Source organism: Crocodylus siamensis, chromosome 9 (assembly GCF_052110815.1).
Source record: "Crocodylus siamensis isolate JL-2025a chromosome 9, ASM5211081v1, whole genome shotgun sequence".
NCBI classification, from domain to species: Eukaryota; Metazoa; Chordata; order Crocodylia; family Crocodylidae; genus Crocodylus; species Crocodylus siamensis.
Genome location: NC_143403.1, coordinates 55,760,885 through 55,774,501, shown reverse-complemented (window position 1 = coordinate 55,774,501; position 13,617 = coordinate 55,760,885). Strand labels below are relative to the sequence as shown.

Here is a 13,617-nt window from a genome sequence, read left to right as displayed (position 1 = left end):
CCATGAAATCCTGCGCTGGAGAGCAACGGTAGTCTGTCACTGAAGTCTGGGGAGGCAGAATTAAACACACAAATCCAAGCCTCTGGATCTGTCAGATTAATGCCCATCACACAGCGCCCAGATCAGACGTGGGCTGTACACCATCTTCACTGTGCTTTCAACTTGCTTGCTGATCCTCTTGAGAAAAAGGAACTGTACGGTGCAGCTCACCCCGAGGAAGAACAGCTTACTGTCCCAGTTATGGCCTTGGCTGCATCAGGGCAGAAGGAAGTGACCAAGCCTGACAGTTTAACTTGCCGGCCCAAACCTCATGAACGGCAGCGCAGGGATGCAACATGCACCAGGGAACAGTTTGTTAGAGCCAAGTAGTCACTGCCGCAGCTCCCACAGAGGGCTACTTCATCTTGTTCTGCCTCTGGCCACATGCTGAACCCGCACAGCAGAGTCCTCCCCCGGCCCTGATATGCCAGAACCATTTGTCCAGTGCTCTGAAACACGCTAAGTACATCCGCTACAGTTATTAGCCCTCCTGTATTTATAGTCAGTAAAAGCTGCCTCATCTCAAAACAGCCTGAAAATCCCTACCATACTCCAGACAAGGAATTACCCAAACCTGGTTTTACTGAAGGCAACTGTCTCGCACAGCACCCAGTGAGCTTTGGGCTGGAACAGCAGGGGGACACTGTCTGCAGGTTAAACAACTGTACTTGCTTTTGATACTCAGCTAGAGAGCCAGACTGTCAGTCCTCATCTCTGCAGCCACATTTATGGAAAATAGAAATCATCGCTTTCTTCTACCAAGCTGAAGCTTTAAGCCTGGCTGTAGGAGTTCAGTGGACACCAGCACTGCAAAGCCGGTGCAGCTGTCAGTTCCAGCACTGGGGTAATTCCTTCTGACATTTCACACAGCTTTGCTGGAAGCAGCAACGCGGTGAGTCTGTGTCTAGGAATGCACTCCCTTCTCCCACAAGCCCCTTGCGTTGTGCACTAAAAGTGGGCCAGCACTTGCGTCTCAGCGCCCCTGGCTAGCAGCACTGCTCCATACAATAGGCATGGCCGGGAAAGAATGGAGAGCCCCTCCCCCACCGAGTATCACCTCCAGACAAAGGCAACTGCCCATAATGCTGCTGCCATGGGCTGCATCCCTCCAAGGCAGAGTCCACGTGACCTCATAAATCTCTACTCTTCAGACAAAACCTTTGAAGATTTGATCTACAGATGTGATAAGCAGCCAAGTGGTCTGAGAAAAGCCAGCAGATAAAGCCCAGCTTCAAAGTAATAAAAACCACCCAAACAGCTAAACTAGGAAGAGATTTTTGGCTGGGGCTTCCTTAAGGCCAAAGGATATATATTTTATCACACATTTAAACAGGAAACATCTTATCAAACCAGTTCTACTTTCAAAACTAATCCTGAACAGTAGAAGAAACTCACCTCAATGCTGCTGCTTCCCTTCCCAATGGTATTTTTCACTCAATTATGATTATAAGCCTGATAAAAGGGGCTCTCAAAAATAGGTGCTAAGTTGTCTACAGATATCTCTGTTTAGATCTGGATTCATGCATTCACAGCCACACTTCAGAAGTGCTGATAAAACAGGTGACAAATTCTTCCCCAAGTAAATTTACTAACATAGCTCATCTCTACAGGTCACAAGCCATTTACATTCAAAAGGAGAAAAACCCACCCCAGTTTTTGTGGCAGGGACTAACATTCCTGATTTGTGCATTTCCATCTACAAATGGATCTGTCTAAGTGAGAGAAAGACGACCACTTAAGATAATACATTCACGTGAATGCCATCAGTGATTTGTAAACTGCAGTTACCATCTTATTCACCTGCCAAAAACAGCCAGTAGGATTCTGCAGTTCCCCTGCCAGAGTTGGGAGCAGCTCACTAGCATAAGGAAACCATATCTTATATGGACCCCTTCTTTACTATGCTTAATTAGCATTGAACATTAACTGCCGCAAAAACAGACAAGCTTGGCTCTACCTGTGATAGACAGGTAAGAGAGCCTCCATTCACTAACAGGTTCCAGTTTTAATTTTTTATTGTACTCCCAACTGCTTATTTACAAGTTACGATTTCAGGCAGAAAGTTTCTGGTTTAGGGGCTGCAACGTGTCTAGTAGAGTGGATTTACTTGTTGCGTTTTAGTAATCCCAGGGGCTTGGAATGGGATGGGTTACACTGCTTATTTTTAAGATGCAGTATACCTTTGAGGAAACAGCCAGACACCAGAGACAAGTGGTAACCAATCATATACTGAGACGCTACTCAGCACTTCCACCAGCTCATGACATACCCAGGCTGGGGACTTTGGTGAATCTTCAGGGACCTCTGGAAGCTAAGAGAAGGTGAATTGTGCAGGTACGGCATCAGCTGTGTGACTGCGAAGGCTGCCACATACCTTGGTTGTAATCTGGAAACACATGGAGGCACTCCCAATCCCTTGGTACAGCCCCAGTACCTCACTGTACTATGGAGGCACTCGTCACACAAGTACCTAACAGAGAGTCATATGATATGAAGCCAGGCCTGCCCCTACTCACCAAAGACAGAAATAAATGCTATTCTAGTCTGCAAGAAATACAAAACTCTTGCACTCCTGGTTCAGAAATGATACACAAAGAAAGATAATTTTTTTGTGATTTCTTAGTTGGTCTAATAAAAGGTAGCATTTATTTTTGTCTAAGACCAACACAGCTACCAAATACATCCCATTCTAGTCTCATGCGTCCATCAGCTGATGAAACGGGGAGTGAAGTTCCACACACACACAATTGCCAATTGCTTCAAAGTGCTCCAGGCCAGCACGGTGGCAGCTCCTCCCAGGCACAGACGTGTGGTAAGCATACAGCTAGGAATGAACACAGACTTCCCTGAACCCCAACACCTGCCTCACTCCAAATAGCTTAAGATTTCCTGAATGTTTTTATCTGTAGCCTAGGGGAGAAGCCAAAAAATCCAAACTCTTGTACGAGGTACGTTTCTAGGAACAGCGACATCTTGTACTTGTCAATATAGTGCACAGCTATGGCAAAAAGCTGTGCATTAACTTGTACTTACACTCGTACTTTTGTCACTCCCCAACCCACAGCCTTTGTCTATTCAACTCCTCAGGGCAGAAACCCTTCTCACGTGTTTGACTAGAATGCTGTGGGCACAGTGAGCAATTTCAGCTGCTGTAGCAGTACTAACGCCCTGAAGGACAACGTTTGCCAAATGGAAAAAGCTCAGAATGCAATTATCCAACTCTACCTTAAATACAAAGGGCCGCTGGACTTTTGCAGCCTGCCTCCCCTCCCCCACAAGGAATGCCAACTATGCAGAAGACAGACCTCCACCTGGGAAGAGCTTGGGTTTGGTTTTGTTTTTTTAACCTCACTGAACAATTCCTGCTGCCCTGTTTGCAGGCAGACATTAAGTAACTGCTCCTCTCTCAGCCTGAAAGCTGGCTGTTGAATCTCACTCTGACTATCCTATCTGCTTCCAAGACATCACTAAAGAGACACCTTAGGAAGCTGCAGGATTAATAGGCGAAACACTGACCTTTCACCTCTGGGGCCCTCTCCAGAGCCTACAGTGACCAGAATCTGCAGAAGATAGGAAAGGGAAAGGAGACCAAAGGACAAGAAGCTCTGCTCACTACTTTAGTTGCTTTTTGCTTGAAGCAGCATTTGTTCTGGCCTTCAGTTCATGTGCAAGGTGCATAAAAACTCAGCACTATTCATAAAATGAAAAGCAAAACAACAGGCAGAAAGCATTAGTCCTACATTTTAAACTGCACTCTTACATGGTTTGGATTTTTATCATTTATGATGTTGCACTTCTTTGGGTTCAGGAGATGAAGCCCAATCTGTGCACGTATTTCTCAAAGCGAGGCAAATGGTGGAGGTCTCTTGGTTGGCAAAAAAAATCCAGAAGTGAACAGATATAGCAGTCTTCCTAAGTTTGCAGACAGACAACTACAGTATAGCACCTCTGCTGCTCTTCAGAGCTTGCCCGTTTCACTATTGCTATTCAGAATTCTTCACGCAGCAGTGAAGCCATCCAAAATCTTGTCGCCTTTATGCTGCTGTCTGGGAATGTTATGGAGACCAAAGAAAACAGGCACTAGAAGATATTTATAGCAAGAGATACAACATCATCTCCCCTCAACCGAGGACAATTTTTTTTTGCTATTAACTAACAAAGCAGTGGCACATGGGCACTTTGTCATAACAGAAAACCACACTGATGGCTTCCCCAAACCTGAGCCTTCAAATGCAATTGGAAGCTACAGTGCAGAGCATCTTTTATTCCACACATTCCTTTGCTCCTTTCAGGCCATCAGGCTCATTTTCTTTTCTTACAAGTGTCTGAAAGAAGCTAGATTTGCACACAGAACAGCCATCCCAAGCACAGGTTCTCTTTTTAGCCAACAGCCCAGATGTTGGAATCTGAAGGAAACCCATGCTCTAGTTCTCCCTCTGCCTGAAAAAATTCAAGGCCATCTCTCTCACCTTCCAGAAGAGAGCCCTAATTATTCTGGGTACAACAAAGAAGGGCTCTGGCAGTTTTTCTTCTACTCCCTACAAGTAATCAAGCAACTGAGCTTGAAAAGGGCAACTATGCCCTGGAGGTTAGAAAACTCACCTGAAAAAAAGAAAATACGAGTTGGTATTTTCACTGCTGTAGGAATTAAGTGAAACAGGATCAAAATGAGAGGAAGTGACCCCAGAACACTGTGGAGCCTGCAAGGCATCTTGATTTAAAAGTCAAGGTGATTGATTGAATTGAATTCACTTAAATCAGCGGGCAAGAAACTTACTTAAACCTATTTTATACTTGTTTTGCATTTACACTATTGGTTCCTAATTGGTAACCACAAAAACATGTTGATTTGCAAGCTTTAAAAAATACATTTGGTACTTTTTTGTTGCTAACAAAGAACACATGCAATTATACATCTGAAAACTTATTTGAGTTCTTAAAATTTAACATTTTATGTTAGAAAAAATGAGCAATGGGGTTTTCTTTAATTTTGGGTTTTTTAACTCATTGTGTTAAGGTGCTTTTAGGTAGAAATTGGAATTTGATTATAAAGAAGAAAACTGGCAGTTTTAAATGTTGCTTTTGGGTAAAACTAAGTTCTGTGGGCTGCACTGGCAGGTTTATCACTAGAACAATCTTTAATTTAAAACGGATGCATCTGACAGTTTCTGGAGCTACTGTCATGCACTTTGTGAATCAGATGGGTTGCTTCTGGTCATGATGCCCATCAGCTTTTCAGAAAGAGTTCATCTCAACTCTCACCTCCTTTTTGTTCACACTTAGAAAATGGAAGACCAGCTTTCCTGCTTTTCACAGTTCCTAACGGCTTCTCAGTTGTCAATGAGCTAGTTACTGAACTGAAAGAAGACAAGACGCAAAAAAAAGACTCCTCCATACCTGCAGGAGCGCCTATAGCTGACTTCACGCCTCAGACTTGTGATCCAGGCACTTCCTCACTGACTTCTCCCATGCTGGTGACTTGATTTCCTGTGAGACTTCAAACTTGTACTTTTTAAACATCATTCATTTCAGTTTGGTTATTTCAAAGAGTTGAGAGTAAGTTCAGGTTTGAGGTTATCCTCAAATTTAAGAGGAAACTGAACTGTGGTCTCCCACATCCTGGGTGAACGCCCTCAAGAAACTGGGTAAGATGTTAACATCCCCCCTGCCTCCCCAAACTGCCTTCTGAAGTAGTTTTGTGAAACCGTCCCCAAGAGGCTTCTTCCAGCTAAACCTGACTCAGCAACTCCATTTCTGAACTCACAAATAGTTCCAGAATGATCAAACCTGCATTTGCAACAGATGCATTGTTTGCCAAAACAATTCACCAAGCCTCTGCCACTCCCCATTTCTGATCACGGTCCACTCCCACTGAATATGCAACTTCTCTTTGGCAACATGCATTACTGATATGGAAAAGCAACGCTGACCAAATATTTTTTAGGTATAACACACTTATCAGCCAGAAACAAGGAAGAGGAATTAGCATACAGTAACTAGTCAGCTTGAGTGCCTATTCTGTAGCCAAAAGCAAGCTACCCAACTCATCTGTGTGTCGGCAATATCATGAAGGGAAGTCGCATTCTGAAGACAACAGGATTTGCATGCCCTGGGAAAGGAAGTTCTCAGGTGTGCCTGGGGGCAATTAGCTGGAATTTGCTCTTTCTTTAGTTGCACTGTGATGTCATTCAGTTTATACTGGACACATGTGGAACTGAACGCTTGTGGCACCGAGTTCTTTTTAAAGGTGATGCAATTTAGTTTGACTTTTTTTTTTTTTTATTAGAAAAATAATTGAATCTTCTTTCTAATGATCCTTTTGGTAACAGCAATTTAGACCTACCAAGGAGGAGACCCCTCCTCACACATCCCTTTGAACACACAGGCAATCTAAGGAAAGCCCATCCTAGTATCAGGCCCACATCAAATGCCCACACAATTCAAAGTGGGGTACAGCAGAAGGTCTGAACTGCAGTGGAAGCTGGCTGCTCATGAAAGCAGAGGCCGTCAGTGGAAACCAGCAGAATTCACATGCCCAAAGTTACACACACCTTCTAAGAAGCTTCCACTACTGACTCTCCCTCGGCAGGTTCAAGCTTCAGCACCAGCTGACTAGCAGATGATTTAAGATAACCAAGATACAAGTCAAATGAGAATACACTTATCCTTCACAGGCAAAGCTTCTAAATATGCTGTTTGAGGAAGGAGGGAAGTGACAGAAAGCTTAAATCCTCAGAGAGACCCGTGCACATCAGCCGCTGCCACCTCAAAGTGTGATCAGCAGGCTAGCCTAAGGGAGGATAAACAGAGCTAATGAGGCTGGAGAGAGGCCAATCTGGATTACAGCAATTATGTGCCTGGCCAAAAAGTCAGCTAACTTGCAGGAAGCCTGTAAACAACTCTCCACAAGCTGCTGGAACTCACAGCTACCAAAGGTCTCCTACCCATAGAGGCCTTTAAAGTTTGGCAATGGGATACTAAGCAAAAGATTATGCTCAGCATGTCTGGGCCAGTGAGGAGAAAGGGGGAGGCAGCTACTTAAAAATGTGGGATCTGTTGTAATGGACAGCCCCACCCTGGAACTAGGAAAAAAGGAAGGGCAGTTTCCTTTACTGTAAGCTCTCATTGTAACAGAACTCCGCCCAGCAGCTTACCCGGGCACGGGAGCCAGTTGAGCACATGGGGCAGTAAGGGAAGCACATGACAGATTATCAACTGGACTAGGTGTTTAGCACACAACCCACAACAAGAGAAATTGGCCAATATTTGTTTGCCAACCTTTGGATTAAACTGGTCACTGTATTATGGAGTAGTGCAGCACATGGGACTAAAATTTGCTCTTAGTAGGACTATGCAAGCATGAATACAGCCAGGAAAGATTGCATTTGTGTCACCCACAAAAGGACATAAGCCTTTCCATCAGCCTAGTATTGAGCATTCATGTTTTAAGTCGCAATCTCAAGTCCAGCTGCTACACTGTTTAAGAGATGCCTCGCCTTGCAAGGTCACACAGGGAAAAGCACCTCGACAAGTATAAACCAGAGCCTCTCTCACAAGCGTAATCAAAGGGAGCCCTGGAAAGCCAGAAAAGCCCAATTTACAGGGGCTCAGAATACCAGTTGCAGAGATCAGTCTTTGTTCTGTCACCTGGATTAGTCACATCTTATGACCTACCAGAGCTACAAGCATTTTGGCAGCCTGCTACATTTTCCCCCACCAACCACAGATGATGATCTTTGTCTCAGTGATTTTAGGATATTTTGTTTTTGAAAACAAGACAGAAGATCCCTCTCCTGACATCTAATCCACCTCTGAAACCACCCTTTGTTTGGATGTTGCCAAAATGAGACTGGGTGAAGGGAAAAAAAGCGAAGTGAAGGCAAGAAACTCTAAAGATGGAGCAAGAGTTTTCACACAATTACTACTACCACCAAAAGCTGCAGGTCCTGTAGCATCCTGAAACAGGCTTCCCAAGAAAGTGCAATTGTGTGGCATGGCAACTGAATAGCTGACTCATGGAACACAAATTAAACATACGATGGGGAGCAGAGGATTTCAGAGCCTCCTTCCCCTTTCCTCTGCTGATAGTTATGTTGTCAGATGAAATGACTAGCAAGTTTTTAAATCTTATGGGCTTGAAAGGCAAGAAAAAGAGTGGAAAGGATTTTCCTGTATCTCTCCGCAACACCCCACCATCTCCCTTCCTCCACACCCAGGGGAAACAAAACAGCAACAGCTATTCAAACTGCCTCAACTTTGTCAACAGGTATTGCTTTGGGATATGGCTAAGAGAAATACACAGCCTATCACTGCTGCAACCGTCAGACCTTTCATTTTTATTCTATCTGTATTCCCAGGAGATGTCTGAATAGCAGCAGGAGCTTGGTGAACAACTGTTCACTAGGGCACTCCTGGAGAAGACCAGAACCAATGGATACAAGTGGAAGGCCACTTTAGGCTTAATACCACGAAAAACTGCTTCACAGTCAGAGTGTCCAGACTGTGGAATAAACTTCCTCCAGAGGCGGTGCAGTCACCTGCCCTGGTGGTTTTCAAGAGGAGACTGGACAGTCACTTTGCTGGGGTCACTTGACCCCAGGTGTCTTCCTGCCTAGAGCGGGAGGGGGCTGGACCCAGTGATCTGCAAGGTCCCTTCCAGCCCCTAACAATCTATGAATTTATGAATTTTTCCAATCATTTCAGACTACTGTTAGAACAGCAACTTAATTTCAGAGTGCTACCGCTAGCAACAGAACTATGCAGTGAGCAGGAACATGTAATCATTCAGCAAGATTGTCCCAGACTGGGTCAGGCACAGGAGGTGACAGTAAAAACCATGCCACCTATTTAACCTATTAAATCATCTGCCGAGCGTGGATGCTTAAGACTGGTGGGTGAGCACAGGGAAAAACAGCATTTAAACAGGCTAGAGACTTGACCTACCGGAAGCAGGAGCTGTGCCAAGCTTCATTAACAGTTCTATACCGTCGCTGGTCAGCAGCAATACTGTCCCCGCATCCCAGGCATCTCCAGACCTCCTCACCTGCACACAAACACAAAGTTAACAGCTGATTAACAGCACAGGTTGTTTTACACCACAGGAGATCAAGTCCAAAAAAGAACAAGCCATGCCAACAGCAATGTCCAAAACCCTATGCCCCACCGTAGAAGACAGGGGTGGTGGGAGTACTCTAAAACTTTCATGCCTATGTACACACATCTGCTGTCCTGATCTCCCAAGGGCCCTCTCTGCAGTCATCAGCACCTTTGCCCTCTGCAGCAGAAGTCTTACAGATCTCTGTCACAAAAGACCCTGTCACACTTGGCTGCCTTTGCTCCTTGACAAACAGGTTCAGTGTTTCAACTATTCCATACTAGGCTAAATCAGGGAGTTAATTCCCCATTTGCCCCAGGTTGCTGACTCAGCACATAGCATTTACATTCACTTGCTTAATTAACTGGATTTCCCAGAACAGCAACAAAAAGGGAAAAAGGATGAATAGGGAGAATTCTGGTTATTGGAAAACAGCTCTGACTGGCAGTCAGCTCACTCATTCCTAGAAGGAAATCATATGCCCTAATGGAGATTCACAAGCTAAACCCAGAGATTTGAAATAGGAATCCATAATGTCAAAATCATTCTGACCCATTACTGTCCAAATTCCTTGCAACATAAGAATTGCTCTATTTTTTGTAGTCAAAAAAACATGTGAAAGCTCAACTTCATTTTCTGAGGAGTGCCTCAAGTCTAGAAAGGTTGACAACCACTGTCCTAGACTCTAACAAGTGTGGGATAGTGGCTGCAATAAGTGGGGTGGGGTGGGGTGGGGTGGGGTGAGGATTGAATGGCAAGTGGGTGCTTAGCTTAGCACAGGTTTGGCACTATTCCAAGTGCAGGGGAAAGCACAAAAGTCATGAAACCCAAGAAAGAGCAACTGGAAAGCCAAAGTTAAGATCTAGGTTCGCACAAGGCTGCACAAGAGCATGTCATGTAGCTGGGCAGATCTCAAACTGGAGCTGTCTCTTTCTGCTACCACAGCTTGGCTCAGCTCAGGCTGCTCATGAGCTTTAAAAATAAAGGAAGAAACCACTGAGTTAAGTGCCTGGATTTCCAGCTCATGAGCAGCCAGTTTTCAGAGAACAGGAAAGCGTGACAGCAGCTCCAACACCCCCACCTTCCCTGAGCCACAGGGAACAGGAGATGGTTCCTGTTCAGGGTCATTTGTTAGTGCTGGAGAGTCTGCACCAGGTCAGAACAGGGTGGGGCACAGCACTGAGGTAAAAGAAAAAATCTCCTGTCTGAAGCAAAACCATTTCCAAATTTCTTCCTACAATTACCATTCCTCCACTGGCTCGTATAAAGCAGTCAGAGCTTCTACTTAGTGTGCCCCTCTCCTACAGGCTCAGACTCTGCCTTAATCACTTCTGCTGGACTCCTCCTGAGGCTGAAGGGCACATGCAGCAACTTGCAGGTTGTTTCCCAAGCCTCAAGGCTATTGCATTTGTGTCCCAAATCTTGAAAGCAAGAACGCAAAACCTCTGGGTTTTCACTCTTCTCCAACTTAGATTTTCCTTCCCAGATTTCCAATGGCCATGTCAAGCAGAGCACTGCTCCTGTTCCTGACCAGACAGGTATGCCCAGCACCAGCAGAGATGCTAAGTTTTTTTAATGCTGAGAAAAGAAAACAGCAGAGTGCTACAGGGTAACAGCCAAAGTTTCTTTTCAAAGCCAGTCCCAGATTTCATAAGGAGCATGGTTTATTTTGTCTTCCTGTCATTTCGCTGTCTGTCCCTCTGGCACAACAACATCCTGGTCCAATCATTAAAGAAATTACTAATATTGATACAATCTCAGTGTCCACCTTCTCTAAACTACTCTGCATTATCCTAGAACAAGAAGGAATAAAGGTGTTATTATATTTAGCTCACAGTAGTAATTCAGAGTTTTGTGGTACCATACAACCAAACACCCTCATGTGGAAGGCAAATAGGTCCTTTTACAGATGGGAAGAACAAAAGCACAAAGGGAAGTTACTTGCCCAAGGCTGTAGGGCAGATCACTGGCCACACTAGAATCCACAATTCCAGTTTCTCACAACAGGCAGAGTCCACTAAACTTTGCTGCCTGTCCACCCCAAATATATGCATGGAAGCTGCTAGAGGGGTTAAGCTACCCCTAACTGCCATTGGGTAGACTCTACACTTTGGGTGACACTGTTGCAAAGGGGCCAGATCCCACAACAGGCCATGCACTATACATGACCAAATAAAAGCACTTTGGTGTCAAGTCTCCTACAATACCCTAATTGAGCTTCAATTCAGAAATGACTTCTCTTCCAGAAGCACTTGCTGTCTCACCACAAAAACAGGAGTGTGGCACTGGATCACTGCTCCATCTTAAGATGCCAGGGCTTCCAGTGCTAATGCTATTAATACCAGTCTTCGTAGTCAATGTGCATGTGTGTGAAAGAGTTGCGTCAAAGAAGGCAGCAGAGGGTATATGATACTGACCTGTTCCCACTGAAGTCCCTCCTAATACACTCTTTGGGAGCACTATGATTTACTGAAGAAGATCATTACTGAGGATGAAGCTCTGATACATTCCCCACTACGATCTAGAAAGCATGGCTAACAGCAAGGAAATTTTTAACCTTTCCTCCTTGAAGTATAAGAAACATTCAGCCATGAGGGAGGGGGAGCAGCAAAGCTGATAAACCAGCCACCTAGCACAGACAGCTAGGCACAGCCTACTCTGAGGGCCTCAAGGGAACTGTTAACAATCTGCTGAACAAGGACGTTGTACTTCCGACAGTTCACGACTTGGCAGTTAGCACTGTTGAGTGCACCACATAGAAGTGGATGAATCAAGCATCAAGCTGACACACCATGGAAAACTGTGAACCCGGAAAAGTAGAAAAGCAAGGCAGGGAACCAAGATGGAGGTATTCTCTTTAGCCTTTGACTTCTCTCCAAGTGCACGCATCCTTACATGATCTACAGAGAAAGACTCTCATCTCTTTAGGCCACGTTCTGCTTTCTACATATTAAGAGATTCTGAGCCCAGAGTCCCACCCTCACCCTTGCCATTATGCACAAAGCAAGAAGCCGCAGAGAAGAGATGTCACACTCCCCCACTCACTCACTCCTCCAAGCCCCAAGACAAAGATTACTTTTGAAATGGCGAAAGCAAGCTTCTCCCAGAAAACACAAACAAGACCCTGTTCTACATAACAACGGTTTGCTGGCCAGAATGAAACCAGACTGTATCAGTACCTGAGCTCCATCCAAACCTAGCACAAGCTGTTAGCTCTTCCTCCGGTTCTTTCTGGCTCCGTACCTGGAGCCGCTTCCTCTGCTCCTGCTACCTGGACTACGGGGCAGTGCAGCACGATGCTGTATTTACAGCATTGAGGCTGATTTCAGAACCAAGAGGAAGATGCAGGAAGCCACAAACCCTACTGCACCCTCCTCTTTGCCTGGACACGCGAGCACTGCCATTTCCAGGGGATCTGGGAGATGCTTCAGAGCCAAAGGCAAGTGCCTGAAGCGACACCTGCAGGGCCGGGCCAGCCCTTCCGCGCCCAGCAGGGCAAGGCCGGAGGAGGCGCGGGGCTGCCGGGCAGCGGAGGAGAAGCCGCCCGGGCTTCAGCGCCGGCGGCAGGGCCCCCGGGAAGGCAGGGGCGGGGCGCGGGGAAAGCAGAGCGGACCGGAGCCTGCAGCCGCCCTCGCGGCCGGGGCAGAGGGGCACAGGCCCCCGGGGGCACGGGCCGCGGCGGCGGGTCCCGCAGACGAGACGGCAGCGTCCCCCTCCGCCCGCGCGTCCCCACCTGGCAGCGTCTCCATGGCCTGCGGCGAAGCGGCTGCGGCTCCGGGTCTCGCCGCACAGTGACGTCAGGCTCTACGGAGTGCGGGGCGGGTCACTCCGCACCTGGCCCCTGGGCATCCCTCGCGGGGGCAGTCGCAAGCCCCGCCCCCTTCACCGCCCCGGGCCAATCAGAGCCCCGCCCATCCGGAGGCCCCGCCTCTTCATGGGAGCGGGCGAATCCTCTGGCTGCTTGTAAATTGTAACTCCACCCCCTCCGTCACGGTAAGGCCCCACCCCCCCAAGCAACGTCCCGCACGTGGGGGCGGGGAACCGCAGGGCTCTTGGGCCGTCCGAAGCGGATCCTGACTTCCAGCAGCACCAGGCACTGCCCGGGGCGGCGCCCGCCTGCGAGGCTCAGGCATGCGGCGAGGCGGGCGGGCTGCTCCGTTCCTCCGGGCGAGGGGCTCAGGGACGGGGAGCGGCTTCGGAGGAAAAGCTCGAGTCCGCCTGGCACCAGGCTCCAGCGAGGCGCGTATGTAAAACGAGGTCGCATCAGATCAGCTCAGGCACCCAAGGGCCTTTCCAGCCCTGGCTGCCCGCGTTCACCTCCTCTCGGCGCCATTTCTCAAGAGACAACCAGGAGACAGACCCTTCCTTCTTCAAGCAATGACAGGATTATGCCCAGGACGCGAGAGGCCACCTGCCCTTGACTCGTGAGAGGCGAGCTGTGCATCGGTGCCACTACAGTGGTGGGCCAGTCTGGCGTCCAGGAA

General features: G+C 47.1%; 1 protein-coding gene across 1 annotated transcript in view; it reads right to left on the bottom strand.

The window, feature by feature from the left end:
• LIMK2 (LIM domain kinase 2) overlaps positions 1-12,996 on the bottom strand; it is a 34,931-nt gene extending 21,935 nt beyond the window's left edge. Inside the window, exons 1-2 of the mRNA XM_090062970.1 lie at positions 12,867-12,996; positions 8,983-9,082 (exon numbers count right to left, since the gene is read on the bottom strand). Coding sequence (XP_089919096.1) covers positions 8,983-9,082; positions 12,867-12,882 — 116 coding nt within the window. The 5' untranslated portion in view covers positions 12,883-12,996. The remainder of the gene's footprint in view (positions 1-8,982; positions 9,083-12,866) is intronic.
• Positions 12,997-13,617: the final 621 nt, after the last annotated feature.